Source organism: Theropithecus gelada, chromosome 2 (assembly GCF_003255815.1).
Source record: "Theropithecus gelada isolate Dixy chromosome 2, Tgel_1.0, whole genome shotgun sequence".
Lineage (NCBI taxonomy): Eukaryota > Metazoa > Chordata > Mammalia > Primates > Cercopithecidae > Theropithecus > Theropithecus gelada.
The window spans coordinates 149,934,096-149,954,619 of record NC_037669.1 but is presented as its reverse complement, the minus strand read 5'-3'; the positions used below and the strand labels follow the sequence as shown (position 1 = coordinate 149,954,619).

Here is a 20,524-nt window from a genome sequence, read left to right as displayed (position 1 = left end):
AATTTAGGTGTTTGATCCATTTTGAGTTAATTTTCATATATTATGTTAGTTAGGTAAGTTCTTTAAAATGTGAATATCCAGTTACCCAGCACCATTTGCTGAAAGATCATTCACTTTCTTTTTTTTTTTTTTTGAGATGGTGTCTCACTCTGTTGCCCAGGCCAGAGTACAGTGGAGTGATCCCACTGCAACTTCTGCCTCCCAGGTTCAAGCAATTCTCTTGCCTCAGGCTCCCAAGTAGCTGTGATTACAGGTACATGCCATCATATCCAGCTAATTTTTTGTATTTTTAGTAGAGACAGGGTTTCACCACATTGGCCAGGCTAGTCTTGAACTCCTGACCTCAAGTGATCCGCCTGCCTCGGCCTCCGAAAATGCTAGGATTACAGGCATGAGCCATTGCGCCTGGCTATCCACTTCCAATTGAATGGTCTTGACACCTTGTCAAAAAATACTTTGAACATGTATGCAAGGGTTTATTTTTGGGCTCTCTATTCTATTCCACTGGGATTTTGATAGGGATTGCATTGAATTTGTAGACTGCTGTGGGCAGTATTGAGATCATAACAATAATAAGTCTTCCAATCCATGAACACAGTGTGTGTCTATTTATGTCTTTTTACATGTCTTTCAGCAACATTTTGTAGTTTTTAGTGTATAAGCACATCATTTCCTTTGTTACATTTATTCCAAAGCATTTTATTATTTTTGATATTATTATAAATACTTTTGATACTATCATAGTTTTCTTAATTTCCTTTTCAGATTTTTCACTGTTAGTGTATAAAAATACAACTGATTTTTGTGAGTTGATTTTGTATTCTGCAACTTTGCTGCATTTATTAATTGGGATTTTTTGTGGAATCTTTAGGGTTTTCTACTATAAGATCACATCATCTGCAAACAGATACTGCTTTACTTCTTCCCTTCTAATTTAGATGTCTTTTATTTATTTTTCTTGCTTAATTGCTCTGGACAGAACTTCTGTTACTGTGCTGAATAGAAGTGGTAAAGCAGGCATCTTTGCCGTGGCCCTGATTTTAGAAAAAACTGCTTTCTGTTTTAGGTTAGAGGGTATCAAGAACTGGATATAAAGAGAATAAAAACTTTCTTGTGGCCAGTAGATGTCAAAGTGCATTCTGGGGATGGCTGAGGGTCTGTGAGACCCTTTCGGGAGCCACTGAGATCAAAACTATTTTCATAATAATATATGCATATATTTTTTAGAGTCGGGGTCTCATTCTGTTGCCCAGGCTGGAGTACAGTGGTGTGATCAAGGCTCACTATAGCCACCAACTACCAGGTTTAAGCAATCCTCCCACATCAGCCTCCTGAATAGCTGAAAAAATAGGTGGGTACTACCACACTTAGCTGTTTTTAAAGTTTTTTTAGAGATGATGGCTGGGCACAGTGGCTCACGCCTGTAATCCTAGCACTCTGGGAGGCTGAGGTGGGCAGATTACCTGAGGTCAGGAGTTTGAGACCAGTCTGACCAACACGGTGAAATCCTGTCTCTACTAAAAATACAAAAATTAGTTGGGTGTGGTGGCGCTTGCCTGTAATCCCAGCTACTCTGGAGGTTGAGGCAGAAGATTCGCTTGAACCTGGGAGGTGAAGGTTGCACTGAGCACGCGCCACCGCACTCCAGCCTGGGCGACAGAGCAAGGCTCTGTCTCAAAAAAAAAAAAAAAAAAAAAGATGAGGTCTTTCCCAGGTTGATCTCAAACTACTGAGCTCAAGTGATCCTTCTGCCTCAGCCTCCTGAGTTGTTGGGCTTACAGGTGTGAGCCACTGCACCTAGCTTATGATAATACTAAGGTGCTATGCCCTTTTTCCCATTACTTTTTCTTATTTCCTGCTTTCTCACAGTATATGGAGGACAAAATGTTTATTGATAAGATTTCAGATTCCACACTGCAAGATTCTACACTACAACTAACCTTAAACAAAGTGCCACTTTTAAGGTGTTTTTTTTTTCTTAATGGAGTTTTGCTCTGTCACCGAGGCTGGAGTGTAATGGCACAGTCTCAGCTCAGTGCAACCTCTGCCTCCCGGGTTCAAGCGATTCTCACGCCTCAGCCTCCTGAGTAGCTGGGAGTACAGCTAAGCACGACCACGCCCGGCTAATTTTTGTATTTTTAGTAGAGATGGGGTTTCACCATGCTGGCCAGGCTGGTCTCAAACTCCTTATCTCAAGTGATCTGCCCGCCTTGGCCTCCCAACGTGCTGGGATTACAGACGTGAGATACCACGCCCGGCCCACTTTAAAGTTTTAATGTAATATTAAAGTATAGCCAAAACTATCTGAAAAGGCTACTAAGATTCTCTTCATTTTTCTAATTTTATATCTGTATGAGGTCATATATTTCTACCAAAAAGAAAACCATGTAACTAGTGACTGACAGTATTAAGCAGACAGGAGAATCTAGCTTCTCCTATTACAATTGTGCTGAGAAAGATGATTAAAATGTAGAGCAGGATGGGCATGGTGGCATGTGCCTGTAATACTAGCACTTTGGGAGGCCAAGGTGGGAGGATTGCTTGAGGCCAGCCTGGGCAACAAAATGATACCCCATCTCTTTAAAAAAAAATTAGAGTAATATCACTCTTCTAACTAAATTTTTAAAGTAGTTAATATTTTTTACTTTGTTTTTATTAATTTTTTTTGTTTCTAGTTTTATGAATACATAATAGTTATAATACACATTTATGGGGTATGTGTGACATTTTGATACAAGGATACAATGTATAATGATCAAATCAGAGTAACTGAGATATCCATCACCTCAAGTATTTATGATTTTTGCTGTGGTAGGAACATTTCAATTCTACTCTTTTGGTTATTTAAAAATATACATTATTGTGAACAATAGTTGCCCTATTGTGCTACTGAAGACTAGAACTTATTCTAACAGTATTTTTGTATCCATTATCATGCACTCTTCCTCTCCTATTAATACCGTCCCCATTCCCCTTCTTTCCCTCTAATAACCACCATTCCACTCTCTATCTCCAAGAGGTCAAATTTTTTAGCTCCCATGAGTGACAAAATGTGTTTTTTTGTGCCTGGCTTATTACTTTTAATACAGTGCCCTCCAGTTCTATCCATGTTGTTGCAAATAACAGGATTTCATTCTTTTTAGGGCTGTATAATATTCCATTATATATCTATATCTCTATATATTTATAGATACACACACATTTTCTTCATCCATTTATCCATTGATGGACACTTAGGTTGATTTTGTATCTTGGCTTTTCTGAATAGCACTGCAATAAACATGAGAGGGCAAATATCTCTTATATATACTGATATCTTTTCTTTTGGACCTATACCCAGCAGTGGAACTGCTGGATCACATGGTAGCTCTATTTTTATCTTTTTGAGCAATTTCCATACTGTATGTCCTTCACAGTGGCTGTACTAATTTACGTTTCCACCAACAATGTATGAGGGTTTCCCTTTCTCTGCATCCTTACTAGCATCCATTATTGCCTGTTTTTTTTTTTTTTTTGGTAAAAGCCATTTTAATTGGAGATAATATCTCATTGTAGTTTTGATTTACATTTCTCTAATGTAGTGATGTTGAGCATTTTTTCATACACCTGTTGGCCATTTGTATGTTTTCTTTTTAGAAATGTTTGTTGAGATCATTTGCCCATTAAACATTGTTATAGTTATATTTTATTTTTTTAAAAATTCAACTTTTGTTTAGATATGGGGGTATATGTGCAGGTTTGTTACATCGGTATATTGCATTTGCCCACTATCAAATGGGATTATTATTTTTTTTTTCTCTGAGTTGTTTGAGCTTTTTATATATTCTGGCTATTAATATCTTGTCAGATGGGTAGTTTGCAAATATTTTCTCCTTTTCCGTGGATTTTCTTTTCACTTTGTTGATTGTTTCCTTTGCTGTGCAGAAGCTTTTTAAGCTTGATGTGATACCATTTATACATTTTTGCTTTAGTTGCCTGTGCTTTTGATGTCTTACTTATCTTTGCCCAAATCAATGTACTGGAATGTTTCCCCACTGTTTACTTCCAGTAGTTTAATAGTTACAGATCTAACATTTAAGTCTTTAATCCATTTTGATTTGATTTTTGAAAATGGTGAGACAGGCATTTAGTTTCATATCCTTAAATATGGATATCTAGTTGTCCCAGGACCATTTACTGAAGGGGCTGTTCTTTCCCTAATATATGTTCTTGGCATCTTTATAAAAAATAAGTTGACTGTAACTATGTGGATTTATTTCCGGATTCTCTATTCTGTTCCGTTGGTCTCTGTGTCTGTTTTTAAGCCAGTACCATGTTGTTTTGGTTACTATAACTTTGCAGTATAATGTCTCCAGCTTTGTTCTTTTTGCTCTGGATTGCTCTAGCTATTCAGGGTCACATGTGGTTCAAGATAAATTTTAGGATTTTTTTTTTTTTTTCTATTTCTGTGAAGAATATCATTGGTATTTTGAGAGGGGTTGCACTGAATCTGCAGATTGCTTAGAGGTGGTTTAGACATTTTAACAATATTGATTCTTCCAATACATGAACATGGACAATCTTTCCATTTCTTTGTGTCTTCTTCAATTTCTTGCATCATTATTTTATAGTTTTCATTGTAGAGATCTTTCACTGCTTTGGTTAATTTGATTAATTTCTAGGTATTTTATTTGCAGCTATTGTGCAGGGGATTAATCTCTTGATTTCTTTTTCAGATTGTTTGCTGTCAGCATATAGAAATGTGACTGTTGATTTTGTATCCTACAACTCCACTGAATTTATCAATTTTAACAGTTTTTTTCTAAATATAAGATTATATTGTCTACAAACAAGAGCAGTTTGACTCCTTCCTTTCCCTTTTGGATGCCTTTTATTTCTTTCTGTTGTCTAATTGCTCTGGCAAGCATTTCCAGTACTATATTGCATAACAGTGGTGAAAGTGGGCATCCTTGTCTTGTTTCCAGAATTTAAAGGAAAGGATTTCATTTTTTCCTCATTCAGTATGATACTAGCTGTGGGTTTGTTGCTGTTTATTATGTTGAGGTATGTTCCTTCTATACCCAGTTTGATGAGAGTTATCAAAAAGAGATGTTGAATTTTATCACTTTTTCAGTAAGTATTGAAATGATCATATAGTTTTTGTCCTTCATTTTGTTAAAGTGTCAGTTATTGACTGCATATATTGAAACATCCTTGCATACCTAGGATGAATCCCACTCGATCATGATGAATTATCATTTAAATGTGCTGTTGAATTCAATTCACTAGTACTGTGCTGAAGATTTTATATCTAGTTCATCAGATATATCGGCCTGTAGTTCTCATTTTTTGTTATGTCTTTCTTTGGTTTTGGTATCAGGGTAACACTGGCAAGTCTGGAAGTATTTTTTCCTCAAGCTTTTGGAACAGTCTGAGTAGAACTGTTATTAGCTCTTCTTTCAGTGTTTGGCAGAATTCAGTAGTGAAAACACCAGGTCCTGGAGACTTTTTAACTACTGCTAGGAGTAAAAAGTACTTTTTACTACTGCTAGGAGACTTTTTACTACTGTTTCCATCTTGTTAATGTTGTTGTTCTACTTAAGTTTTGGATTTCTTCATGGTTCAATCTTGGTATGTTTTATGTGTCTCGGAATTTATCCATTTCTTCTAAGTTTTCCAATTTATTGTATATAGTTGCTCATAATAGTCTCTAAAAATATTTTGAATTTCTGTGATATCCGACGTAATGACTCCTTTTTCATCCCTGATTTTATTTATATGGATATTCTCTCTTTTACAGTCCGGCTAAAGGTTTGTTGATCTTGCTTATCGTTTCAAAAAACCAACTTTTTCTTTCATCAATCTTTTGTACTATTTTTAGTATCAATTCATTACTTTCTGCCCCAATCTTTATCATTTCTTTTCTTCTAATAATTTTGGGTTTGGTTTCTTCTTGCTTTTCTAGTTATTATTTATTTTAAAAATTTGTATAAATGTAAGGGGTGCAAGTGCAATTTTGTTACATGGATTTACTGCACAGTGGTGAAGTCTGGGCTTTTCTTATATTCATCACCTGAATTATGTACATTGCAGCCATTAAGTAATTTCTCACCATCTACTCCCCGCCCATTCCCCACCCTTCCAAGTCTCTAATGTCTATTATTTCACACTCTATATCCATATGTACCCATTATTTAGCTCCCACTTATAAATGAGAACATGTGGTATCTGTTTCTGAGTTGTTTGCTTAATATAATGGCCTCAGTTCTATCCATGTTGCTACAAAAGACATGGTTTCATTCTTTTTTAAATGTCTGAACAATATTCCATTGTGTATGCAGACACCACATTTTCTTTATCCGATCATCTGCTGATGGACACGTAGGTTAATTCTACATCTTGGCTATTGTGACTAGTGCTGCAATATACACACAAGTCAGGTATGTTTTTTTATGCAATTTCTTTTCCTTTAGATAGATACCCAGTAGTGTGACTGCTGGAACTAATTCTTCAAGACACACTGTTAGGTTGTTTATTTGAAGTTTCTATACTTTTTGGATGTAGGGATTTATTGCTATAATCTTCCCTCCTAGTACTACTTTTGCTGTATCCTTTAGGTTTTGGTATGTTGTGTTTCCATTTTCATTTGTTTCAGGAAAATTTAAAATTTTCCCTTTTTTCATTGACCCAATGGCCATTCAGAAACATAAGGTTTCATTTCCATTTATTCATACAGTTTCCAAAGTTCCTCTTGTTATTGATTTCTGGTTTTATTTCACTATGGTCAGAAAAGATACTTGATTGAATTTTAATTTTTTGAATTTTGTGAGACTTGTTTTGTGGCCTATCCTTGGACCAATATCCAAGGATATTTGGTCTATCCTTGAGAATGTTGCATTTGTTGAGGAAAGAATGTGTATTCTACAGCTGTTGGATGAAATGTTCTACAGATGCCTATCAGGTGAAAGTTATTTTTAATCAACAATGGATTAATAAACATATAGGTTTACTTATAATATTTTATATAGATAAAATTATATATATATATATACACATATATAAATAAATATTTCAGAGACAAGGTCTTGCTCTGTTGCCCAGGCTGGAGTGCAATGGTATAATCATGGCATCATGGCATCATGGCTCACTGAAGTCCTGACCTCCTGGGCTTCTGTCCTCCTGCCTCAGCCTTGTGAGCAGCTGGGACTACAGGCTCACAACACACGTGGCTAATTTTATATTTTTTTGTAGAGAAGAGGTCTTGTTATGTTGCCCAGGCTGGTCTTGAACTCCCAGCCTCAAGCTGTCCTCATGCCTTGGCCTCCCAAAGTGCTGAAATTACAGGCATAACCCACTACACCCAGCCAATTTTTTTGTTTTAATTTCGAACACAGTAAATATGGATATAAGCAAACAAAATCTCTTTGGGGTCCTCCAAAAAAAGTGTGGAGTTTCTGAGACCAAAAAGTGTGAAAACTGCTACTGCAGGCCAAGATTCCTGGCTCTATTAGTCTGAGTAATCTTGCCAGGATACCTGTAGCCCAGTTCCTCCCTGTCAGTCTCTCTTAGGGCTTTGGTTATGTATAAATATTAGAGCTAGGGTAAAAAGCATAAATCTATGCTGCTCATAAAGTTAAGAAAATTAGGCCCCATTACATTTTTTCTAGCTAAACATTTTCAACCTATTTAAGCTTAATGTTAAATAATTTATATAAATGGAACAGTAGTATACTATACCTGCGGTGTCCTAAGAAAGGAGAAATCAGGTTGTGGCATTCCAACAAGGGAACAAATTCGAGAAAGTTCAGTTACTGGTGTGGATACAGGAGGGATCTGGCTGGAGGCAGGCCAACACACATTGTCCATAGACTGAACATTATGGTACTCATGAGCACTGTGAGGCTTGTTCACATAAGATGCTACCAAAAAAGAGAAAAGAGTCTATCTGTATTAATAAAATACTATCTCAAATTATGAACTTATTGTAGGGTATTATAGAAGAGCAAGCAGGAAACTGCTAAAAAGTGAAGTGAATTGCTCAAGGCCACCCATTATTAAATAACAGAATCAGGATTTCAGGTGCCTCTTGTTCCAAATCCTGGACTCTAGCAGTACAATCTCCCATCCAAGTGACTGTCAGCTTACCTTCAGTGGCCCTCTGGTCACACACCTTATAAATTTGGTTGAAAAGCCTGAGAAATTCAGTTAGATGCTACAGAGCCACCAACTGCATTAAAAAGATGAGTCTTCCACGAAGCACATATAAAGAACTATTTAGTACTTCCTAAAATTATTGCGACTTCAGTAAAGGTTTTTCAATGAGTATAACTGATTAATGATAAATTAAGATAAAGATTTTAAAATACGATAAGTACCTAACTGCCAAAAATTAAAACTTTGAGCAGCTAATGACTACATGGTACTGTTACAGGTAAAAGTTGAACAAATAGCTTTCTTGTTTTGCAGAAGTAAGAAGACAAAAATAAAACAACAAAAGAATGAATAAACAAATGGCTTTCTTGAGCTGAAATATAATTAATCCTTAAGTTTTGAAGTTTTGGCTTCCATCTCAATTCTTGCAATTCCGCCTTGCATTCTGAGACACATGGATGAATATTTTTGTTGCTCTGAAATATTAAAAGTTTTTTTTGAAATTGTCTTCTAAGTGTTTTTATATGGAAGATAATTTTAAAATTCTGAGTGTTCACATTCTTTATGATTAACAAACTCACTAACAGAACGAGAGCATACCTCATTGAAGAATTAATTAATATATTCTTGCTAATATAGATTTAAAAAGCAGTTAAGTGGCTTGCTCAAAGTCACGGAGCCAGTTAGTTCTATAACAGGGGGTGGATTCTGAGCTAGTGATCCTAAGACTCTAAAGCCTATGAGTTTTATTTTTTTTTTCCTATACTGAAACAAAGTAAAACTTGTTTTTGACAATGGGACCATCTTTATCTAATTTTGTCTTAAAATTTATTTGGTTCTATTTTAGGAGAGCATCTGTCAGTATAATAAATAATCAGTTTCCTAATACTTTTTGGAATTTTTAATTAATTATCATTGAAATATAAATGGGACAAGGTTCTGCTTTTATTCCAGGTTTTTTTTGTTTTTGTTTTGACAGAGTTTTGCTCTTGTTGCCCAAGCTTGAGTGTGATGGCGCGATCTCGGCTCACTGCAACCTCCACCACCCGGGTTCAAGCGATTCTCCTGATTCAGCCTCTGAAGTAGCTGGGATTACAGCTACTTGGTGGCACCTGCCACTACGCCCGGCTAATTTTTTGTATTTTTAGTAGAGAGGGGGTTTCACCATGTTGGCCAGGCTGGTCTCAAACTCCTGACCTTAGGTGATCCACCCGCCTTGGCCTCCCAAAGTGCTGGGATTACAGACGTGGGCCACCACGCCCGGCCAATTCCAGGTTTTGATCTTTAATACACTTAGATCTGCTTATTCAAAAATGTTTTTCACTTCTCTGAGAAACTTCTGCCCACATCCACTTTTGTATCAGTCATTCTTCCTGGCTGCCTTTGGCAGATCATTACACAGATAAAATGCTAAAGTATAAGGGTAGGAACAAATATGGCGGATATTTACTGAAATCCAGTTATGTGCCACATGTTATGTTACAGGCTTTACAGACTTAAGATTATGACCCACTTTCCTATATCTAACTCTATTAATTATTTTTAATCGATTTTGTAGATTTTTCTATTTTTACAACGGTTATTTTAACATATTAGTATCAATTATTAGCACCTACAATGTGTTGGACATAGTGCTAACTGCTTTATATTTATACATGTTATATAACTGTCACAAGTAATTTGCAATGTATTATTTTATAAATAACAAACAAGATTTCAGAAAAGTTAAATAATGTATTTAAGTTACATGATCATTTTTAAATTACTGAGGACAAAAGCTAGAATGTGCAAACTTTTAAAGGTTTGGATGTCTACAGAATGAATATCTATAACACTACAATTAAGTAATCACAAGAAGACATTTAGTGACTGTAGATCTACTGGTTACATGGTTATATTATTACTGTTCTTTTTTTCTTTTCTTTTTTTTTTTGAGACAGAGTCTGTCTCTGTTGCCCAGGTTGGAGTGCAGTGGCATGATCTTGGCTCACTGCAACCTCCACCTCCTGGGCTCAAGCAATCCTACCATGTCAGCCTCCCCAGTAGCACAAGCCACCACACCCACTAACTTTTTTATGTTTTACAGAGATGGAGTTTCTGCCATGTTACCCAGCTGGTCTTGAACTCCTGAGCTCACGTGATCTGCCTGCCTCAGCTTCCCAAAGTTCTGGGATTACAGGCATGAGCCACACCTGGCCAGTTACATTATTATATAACTGAAACAAGTATAAAAATTATAGTTTTCAGAATAAAAGTAGTTTTGGGCCAGATGTGGTGGCATATACCTGTAATCCCAGCACTTTGGGAGGCTGAGGTGAGAGGATTGCCTCTCAGAAGGTCAGAAGTTTGAGACCAGCCTGGCCAATATGGGGACACACCATCTCTCAAACAAACAAATTAATTAAAATAAAAGTAGTTTTATCTTTAAAAGTACCCAATAAAAAGAACCAAATGAATTTTTAAAATGATATTATTGGTAATAGTATTTAGTTTACTTACCTAATTTCTTACTTTGTTTAGGCTGAGAGGGTAATCCATATTCATCTCTTCTAATAGAGGAAACAGGGATTTCATTACCAATCTGTTTCATTTCATTCTTACGGTCCACAGTGTTAGAGCCATCAATTTTTAGAATTTCTTTAAGCATCCGTGTTCCCTTCTTTTTGAAAATGATTCACATGGAGATGGTGAGGGTGAAGAGAAGAAAGTCAACATTAGAGTTATAGAACTTACTGATCTTTCTTGGAAAGAATTCCATTGTTAAAAATTAAGACACTAACTACATTCAGATAGAAACTGAAAAAAACCCACCACCCACATTTCTGATATAGAAATGATACTTATCCTCCTGCTTAACTTTTACCCCAGTTACCTAGTAGCAATGTTTGAAAAGCAGGGGAATTGTGGTCTAAAGAGAAAAAGTATGGCTAAATTGCCCAGGGCAGCCTGGCTTCCTCACAAGATGACAATAATGATGTAACATACCAGCCTCCACGAGGGAAGTGTTTGAACACTTGCATGGGATATGTCTGCATGGTCAACAGTCGAGAAATTACCATAGTAAGAAAGTTCCTAGAAAATACGAACCATGGCAAATGATTGTGGTGACAAATGCTCTTCACTTGGAGGCTCCCCATGATGAGATGACTGTACTTCATTTTCTTTGGAGATATTCAAAGATGCTAAAAAGTTCTCAATTCCAGAATTAGGCTAAAAGAATAAATATTTTGGGCATGAACATGAAAGTATAACACAAGAACACACAAAAAGCTGAGTTTTATATACAAAAATGGTCATTCAATTTCACTCAATCATCTTCCCAGGTGTTAAAAGTTTGGGAAGAGAATTTGAGTAAATAGTTTTTTACTGTAACAATAGCATTTGGATAACCAGTCACAACCTTTTGGGTTTCTGAGACTTCTGGACTTTCATTTCTCTTTGATAGCTTAATATCATATTTGGTAGGCCCTTCCAAAGTCTACAAAAAAAGTAAGAATAAACTTTTTGTGCAAATATATTTGTAGTTAACATGTAATAGTGTTCTAAATGAATTGTTGCAAAAAATTTTATGTGCTATTTTCCCTTTTATATCGTAAGAAAAGGGTGCCTATAAACTTGGATGGGGAAAATTACACCTTTATCTTCATTAACCTCTAAATGAGATTTAGCATTTCCTGCAATTATGAATATAGGCAACAAACCACTTACATGGTCTGCATGTTTGTATTCCCCCAAAATTCTTCTGTTAAAATCCTAACTCCTAATGGGATCATATTAGGAGGTGGGGCCTTTGGTAGGTAATTAGGTTTAGATGAGGTCTTCAGGGTGCAACACCCATGATGGTATTAGTGTCCTTATATGAGAGAAAGAGAATAGAGCCCTTTCTCTCCATCATGTTAGAATATGAGAAGACGCATTATCTGCAAGCCAGAAAGGGAGACCCCACCAGACAATGGCACTTTACCAGATTCTAACTGTATTTCAATACAACTGGTTTTCTTTTAAATCTTTTTAGCATTAAAGACATTATTCTGCTAGTGCCTTGATCTTGGACTTCTCAGACTCCAGAGCTGTGAGAAATAAATGTTTATTGTTCAAATGTACCTAGTCTGTGGTATTGTTATTACAGCAGCCCAAATCAACTACGAAAACCACAACACTGGTGATTCTAATTGTATATCAGTATAACTGGTTTTCTTTAAAACCGTATGTATTTTATTTTAGCATTAAAAATACTGTTCTGAGAATAATAATGGCTTCGCCAAAAGTCCATGGGCTTCACCAAAGATGTCTATTGCACAAAAAGTTTATCAATCCCTTTTCCAGAAGAAAGGAAATTACAGTATAAGTTTCAAAAGGAGAGGGCCTTAAAAGTCAAGTAATTAAACCGTTTACTGGTATCTAAACATTAATGGGTTCCATTTACTACCTGTTATGTTCCAAATATTTAGCTAAGACACTGTTTATAAATTTAATATATTACTATAAGAGATCAATTTTAAAAAAATATATATTAAAATATGATAGGCATACAGAAAAGTACACATCTAACAAATACACATGTCAAATTTTTTTAGATCAAAACTTTGTTATTCTTTCATTATAAAATGTATACAAAATCCTTGTAAACAGCAGAGACTATATAAAGTAAAATATAAATGATCTCCGCTTCCCCCATACCAATCTAATTCCACAGAATTTAGCCTAAGTTTGCCATTTTGTTCCATGTACTTCAACTGTATATGTAAACATATATTTCCATATTATATATAAGTGTGTGTGTAAATATATACATATAAAAGGCCATATATATGTCATATATATGGTATATATGTGTGTGTGTATATATATAAGAACATATATATGTAAGACCATACACGTCTGTGTGTGTATATATATATGACCATATATATATGTCTATGTGTATATATAAGACCATATATAATGTCTACGTGTGTATATATATGTGTGTACACACACACACACACATATCAAAGACCATATATACTGGGAGCAACTACAAGGGATTAATTTTTTTTTTTGAGACAGATTCTCACTGTTGCTCAGGCTGGAGTGCAGTGGCACAATCTCGGCTCACTGCAACCTTCGCCTCACGGGTTCAAGTGATTCTCCTGCCTCAGCCTCCCAAGTAACTGGGATTACAGGCACATGCCACCACGCCCGGCTGATTTTTTTGTATTTTTAGTAGAGACAAGCTTTCACCACGTTGGCCAGGCTGGTCTTGAACTCCTGACCTCAGGTGATCCACCCACCTCCCAAAGTGCTGGGATTACAGGTGTGAACCACCGCGCCTGGCCAAGAGATTGATATTTTTATCTCCACTTAAAGATGAGAAAATTGAGACTGTGAGAGGTAAAGTGAATTGCTCAAGGCCACCCAACTATTAAATGAGAGAATCAGGACTTCAGGTGCTTCTAGTTCCAAATCTGGGACTTTAGGTGTACAAACTCCCATCCAAGTGACTGTGAGCTTAACTTCAGTGACCCTCTGATCCCATATCTTATAAATTTGGTTGAAAAGGTTTAGAAATTCAGTACAATGCTACAGAGCCACAAATTGCATTAAAAAACTGGTAACCAGAAATTTGATTTTAAGGAAGCTTACCTGCTTATTGGACATTTTTTGGGACCAACACTCAGCTTTAGGACTCTTACCCTCTTCTTTAACTAGAGACAAGAAAACAGAAATTTTCATAAATGGAAGTATTTACTGCACAATTAAAACTACCAAATATTTATAATAGCAAGGCACTGTGTTAAAAACTCAGATAATTTTAAGACACAGTCTTTGAACTTAAGGAATTTATAATACAGATAAGGGGGAGAAGAGACACTTAGATAAGAGTAGTGAAAATGGAAAGGTGGCATCTGAATTGGGCCTCGAAGGATGGTAGGTTTCTAAAGGGCAGACTAAGAAGTTAAGTACTCCAGGCAAAGGAAATAGTGGGAAAAAAGACATGGAAGCAGAAAGTTAAGGAGTAAAGTGAAGCTTAAGAGAACTAAAAAAGCACGTTAGAGCCTTAATTTGCAAGTTACTGAAGACTATGCTATTATATTAAGTTGGCAGGCAATGGGCAGCCAATAACAGAGTTTTTGAGCAGGTAGTAATCTGATGAAAACTGTGCTTTAGGATGATTAAAATATGGCAATAGCCTATTGGCTAGATAGAATAATAATACAAGACCAACTCAGGCAGCTATTTGAATAGCCCTGTTAAGGGGAAATTGGGGGATGGTAGGATAAACGAAAATAATGAATTTGAAAAATTCTAGGATTCAGCTAATGACAGGATGTGAAGATGAAGGAGATAGCAAAGGATGAATCTGAGAGATTACTTTCATAGGATTTGGTAAATGACAGAATATGAAGATGAAGAATACGAGGGGCATGAGGTAGATTTGAAGAAGCACAAAAAACATACTTTGAAATTATTGCATAGTATTCTATTATACTGGATATACAGGATTATATAAATCTACTATAACTTATTTTTACCACTTTCTATCACTAGACTGTTCATTAAGCCAGCCTGGAAAAATAAAAAGGTGGATGGAAAGAGAAGAAGAAAAAGGAAGGAAGGAAGGAAGGAAGGAGGGAAGGAAGGGAGGGAGGGAGGGAGGGAATATTAAAAAAGAAAGACTGAGGAAAGAAGCAGGGGAAGGGGAATAGTGAGGAGGGCATGGGAGGGAGGGAATGCGATCAGAGACAGGGGAAGGAAGCACAAAGGGGAGAAGGAAGGGTGAGAGAGGAATAGAGAAGGGGAGGAAGGGGAGGAAAGGAAGGTAATGGAGGTAAGGAAGAGAGGAAAGGAAGAAAGTAATCTTACGAAACAAAGGAAAAGAAAATGTGAGCTGACATGCCTTGACAGTGAATATTTGTTGAGACATACACAAAAGAAAACTAATTGAAACTCCGCATAACTCAAATCGTTTACATACATTTATGTAAATATTAATTTGAAGAAAAATTAAAATCCATTTGAATATAACACCTTTATGCTATATTTATCATTATCAGATTACAGGGACATTAATCTGTATTTAACTTAAAGAGTAAAATAAACCAAAATAACATATGGATACTGGTATTAAAAAAGGTATAGCAGTTACCAAACTGAACCAAAGTTAAAAACCACAAAATTTTTTTGAAAACAGCTTTTTAGAAAAATGTTTAAAAGATTTTACTACCTATAATATACAGATAAAGTGTCATGCATATATAAAATATAGTAAGTTAGACTCAGGGCTCTGCACTTGATATTTCCTCTACTGGAAAGTTCTTCAGCCAGCTTTGCACAGTTCATGCCTTCTTGAACCCTTTATTAGGGTCTCTGCTGGAATCTCATCTCCTCAGAAAGACCTTTCTTGTAAACCCAATTTAAAAGAGCACCCCGTCACTCTATCCTCTTAATCTGTTTTACTTTTCATCATAGCACTTATCATTACTTCAGATTATGAGATTTACTGTTTACTTGCTTATTATCGGTTTCCATCTTAGAGTGTAAACGCCATTATACTCTAAGAGGTCAGAAAATCTGTCTTCTTTTTCAGTTATATATCCTCAGCATCTAGAACAGTGTCTTGTACTCAATAAATAGTAGTTGAATCAATAAACGAGTCATAATTTGAACATAAAGAATAATTTTCTGATATTTGGAAATACTTTGGTCAAGGGAAGAGAAATAATTACTACAGGATGAAGATTCTCATTCCTGACTGTGCCTGAACACAGTAGACACTACTGAATAAATTTAAAGAGTATAAATATATAAATTATGTAAGAGAGAATATTAACAAAATATTTGCACCTATTTTAAAGAAAAGCCTGTAATATAATTTGGAGTATATAATAGGTAAGTGTTTATAAGCAGAAAAGTAACTGGATCACTCTAAGATTTATCTCAAGTAGTTAGGGAAGGGACATCAGCAAAAATGTCAGAGTAAGGACCTCCAGAAATTCTCTCCTCCATAAAAGCAACAAGAGAATGGGCATAAATTAGCAGAATTCATATTTTCAGAACCACAGAAGTTAACCAAAGGCTTGCAGCAATCTAGGGAGTGTTTATTCAAGAAAAAAGGCAGTGGGAACTTGAGTACCTGCAAGCCTTGCCCCCATAGACTGAAGTACTTTGGAGCTCTAAATAAACCTGAAAGGCTGTCAAGGCCACAAGGACTATACATCCTAGTGCTGAGTTGGGCTTGCAGCCTTGGATTTGCTAGGCATGTGACTTACTGAGACTCTTGCTGGGGCAGCTAAGGGAGTGCTTTTGCCACCACTCCCCCAACTCCCCCAACCCCAGGCAAAACAGCTTGAGGCTCCAAAAGATACCCCTCTCTGAGGAAAGAAAACGGAAGAGTAAAAAAGACTTTTGTATCTTGGATACCAACTCAGTATGGCTTGTGTCAGAGTCATGAGATCCCATTCCAGGCTGTAGCACTCCTGGATGACATCTCTAGACATGCCCTGGACTAGAAGGGAACCTACAGTCCTCAAGGGAAGAACCCAGTCTTGGCAGGATTTGCCACCTGTTAACTAAAGAACCCTTGGGACCGAAACAACCAGCAGCGATACCAGGTAGTACCCATATGCCTTGGATGAGACTCTGATACATGCTGGCTTCGTAAGAGACCTAGCACATGCCCAGCTGTGGTGGCTATGCTGAGAGAGTCCTACTTGAGAAAAACAGAGGGAAAAGTAGAGAAGATTTTGTCTTGCATCTTAGGTACCAGCTCTGCCAAGTGGGACAGAGCACTAAGTGGGCTCTCAGGGTCCCCAATTCCAGGGTGTGGTTTAGATGGCATTTCTAGACCTGCCTTGGGCCAGAGGGAACTCCACTGCCCTGAAGGGTAAGTCCCAGGCCAGGCAGCATTTATCACAAGCTGACCTAAGAGCCCGTGGGCCTTAAGAGAACATTAGCAACAACCTAGCAGTACTCCCCATGGGTGTGTGGTTGGTGATGGCCACAGGGAAATACTCCTCTGCCTGCAGAAAGTGAAGGGAAGAGTGGGAAGGGTAATGTCTCAAGGTTTCAGGGCCAGCTTAGCTGCAGTACAACACAAGGTAGATTTCTAAGGTTTTTAAATCCAGTCCCTATCTCCTGGATGGCACCTCAGGATCTACCTGGGACCTAAGGGAACACATTTCCCTAAAGGGAAGGACACAAGCCTGGCTGGTTTCACCATCTACTGATTATAGAGCACTAGGATCTTGAGTAAACACAGGTGACAGCCGGGTATGGTGGGCTGTGGGCGAGATCCAGTACTGTGGTGGCTTCAGGTCTGACCTAGTGGAGTCCCAGTGGTGGTGGCCACAGGGGTACCTGTGTCACCCCATCCCCCAAGCTCAGGTGGCTCAGAAAGAGAGAGAGAGAGACCCCACTTGTTTGGGAGAAAGTAAAGGAAGAGAACAAGAGTCTGCCTGGGAATCTGGAGAATTCTTTTGAATCTTCTCCAGGACCACCAAGACAGTACCTCTGATTCTCTAAGAACCACAGAATTATTGGGCTAGAGGTGCTCCTTAATGTAGATACGGCTTAGATCACAAAATCCAAGTCATTTCAAATACTTAGAAAGTGTTCCCAAGAAGGACTGCTACAAACAAGCCTAGACTTTGAAGACTATGAGAAGTATCTAACTCTTTAATCCCCAGACACCAACGAATGTCAACAAGCATCAAGACCATCCAGCAAAAAACATAACTTCAACAAATTAAGTAAGGCACCAGGGACCAATCCTGGAGAAACACAGATATGTGACCTTTCAGACAGAGAATTCAAAATAACTGTTTTGGTCACGTGCGTTGGCTCATGCCTGTAATCCCAGCACTTTGGGAAGCTGAGGTGGGAGGACTGATTGAGCCCAAGAGGTTGAGCCTGCAGTGCGACGTAATAGTACCACTGCACTCCAGCAACAGGGCAAGACCCTGCCTCAAAAACAAAAACAAAAAATAAAAACAAACAAACAAAATCCCCAAATAGCTGTTCTGAGGAAACTCACAGAAATTCTAGATAACATAGAGAAAGAATCAGAATTCTATCAGATAAATTTCACAAAGATATTGAAATAATTAAAAAGAATCAAGCAGAAATTCTGGAGTTGAAAAAAGCAACTGATATACTGAAGAATGTATCAGAGTCTCATAATAGCAGAACTGATTAAGCAGAAGAATTAGTGAGCTAGGCCAGGCACGGTGGCTCATGCCTGTAATCCCAGCACTTTGGGAGGCTGAGGTAGGTGGATCACCTGACATTGGGAGTTTGAGACCAGACTGACCAACATGGAGAAACCCCGTCTCTACTAAAAATACAAAATTAGTCAGACGTGGTGGCGTATGTCTGTAAACCCAGCTACTCAGGAGGCTGAGGCAAGATAATTGCTTGAACCCGGGAGGCAGAGGAAGCGGTGAGCTGAGATTGCACCATTGCACTCCAGCGTGGGCAACAAAAGCGAAACTCCATCTCAAAAACAACCAACCAACCAACCAACCACACACACACACAGAAGACAAAAGAAAACAGAGTAAGAAAGAATGAAACACGTCTACAAGATCTAGAAAACAGCCTCAAAAGGGAAAATCTAAGAGTTATTAAGCCTTAAAGAAGGTAGAGAAAGAGGGGTAGAAAGTTTATTCAAAGAGATAATTTCACACAACTTCTCAAACCTAGAGAAAGGTATCAAAATCCAAGGACAAGAAGGTTATAGAATACTAAGCAGATTTAACCCAAAGAAGACTACCTCAAGGCATTTAATAACCAAACTCCTAAAGGTCAAAGATAAAGAAAAGATCATAAAGCAGCAAGAGAAAAGAAACAAATAACATACAATGGAACTACAATACATCTGGCAGCAGACTTTTCAGTGCAAATCTTACAGGTGAGAAGACAGTGGCATGACGTATTTAAAGAGCTGAAAGAAAAAAATTTTTATCCTATAATAGTATACCTGACCAAAAAAAAAAAAAAAAAAAAAAAAATCCTTCAAACATGAAGGAAGAATAAAGACTTTCTCAAACAAAAGCTGAGGAATTTCATCAACATCAGATCTGCCCTACAAGAAATGCTAAAGGGAGTACTTTAATCAGAAAGCAAAAAATGTTAACGAGCAATAAGACATTATTTGAAGGCACAAAACTCACTGGTAACAGTAAGTACACAGAAAAACATATACTACAACACTGTATGGTGTGTTATATTATTATAACTGATGAACCAATGAAAAATAATAACTGACAACTTTTAAAGGCATAGACAATATAGTAAGATATAAATAGAAACAGCAAAATATTAAGCAGCAGGATGAAGTTAAATTACAGATTTTTTATTAGTTTTCTTTTTGTTTATGCAAGCAGTGTTAAGTGTTAAGTTGTTAAAAATAATGGGTTATAAGAGTATTTGCAAGACTCATAACTTCAAATCAAAAACATAAACAGATACACAAAAAATAAAAAGCAAGAAATTATATCACACCACCAGCAAAAATCACCTTCACTAAAACGAAGTCAGGAAAGGACGAAGAGAAGACCAAAAAACAACCAGAAAACAAGTAACAAAATGGCAGGAGGAAGTCTTCACTTGTCAATAATAACACTGAATGTCAATGAACTAAACTCTCTAATGAAAAGAATTGTCTGGAATAAAAATTGAGGCATGAAAACTACTCGTGCAACACTAACCCTTGACATGTCAGGGTCAGGATGTAGAGGGAAATAGCCCTTTCTTCTATAAATACATCTCACTCCCCTTCTCAGCAAGAAGACCACCCTCCATGGGCTTTATTAAAATTTAATCACCATTTTGAATTGGGCTTATTGTAATTATGTTTGTAGACAATAAATCCTTTTCTCTCTCTTTTCAAAAAAAAAAAAATAAATAAAAATAAAAATAAAAAGGAACTGAAAAGTGTGCTTTATATATATGCTGATAAATACCATAATAAAGTCCTGCTGTCAACTTAAAAAAAAAAAGAAAAGACACACAGTGGCTGAATGGATTAAAAAAAAAAAAGAAGACCCAATCATCTGTTGCCTAACAGAAACACACGTGACCTATAAAGACACATGCAGACAAATAAAGGGATAGAAAAGTTATCCAATGTCAATGGAAACCAAAATGGAGCAGGGGTTAGCTATACTTATATATTAGACAAAATGCATTTCAAGACAAAAACAGTAAGACACAAGGAAGATCATTATATAATGATAAAGTGGTCAATTCAGCAAGAGGATACAACATCTGTATAAAAACAATTGTAAAAAAATATATATCCAACACTGGAGCACCCAGGTATATAGAGCAAATATTATTGGCACAAAAGAAAGAGATAAATCCAAATATAGTAATAGCTGGAGACATCAACATTCCACTTTCAGCATTGTAC

At 36.7% G+C, this 20,524-nt stretch overlaps 1 protein-coding gene across 2 annotated transcripts in view; it reads right to left on the bottom strand.

Annotated features, from left to right (window-relative positions):
* Positions 1 to 20,524, bottom strand: part of XRN1 (5'-3' exoribonuclease 1) — a 141,798-nt gene that overhangs the window by 14,385 nt on the left and 106,889 nt on the right. Inside the window, exons 34-37 of one of the 2 annotated variants that reach the window (XM_025376799.1) lie at positions 13,756 to 13,817; positions 11,218 to 11,340; positions 10,630 to 10,786; positions 7,717 to 7,898 (exon numbers count right to left, since the gene is read on the bottom strand). In XM_025376799.1, the coding sequence (XP_025232584.1) occupies positions 7,717 to 7,898; positions 10,630 to 10,786; positions 11,218 to 11,340; positions 13,756 to 13,817 (524 nt within the window). Of the gene's footprint in view, positions 1 to 7,716; positions 7,899 to 10,629; positions 10,790 to 11,217; positions 11,341 to 13,755; positions 13,818 to 20,524 lie in introns of both variants that reach the window. The other variant, XM_025376800.1, reaches the window with a different exon arrangement.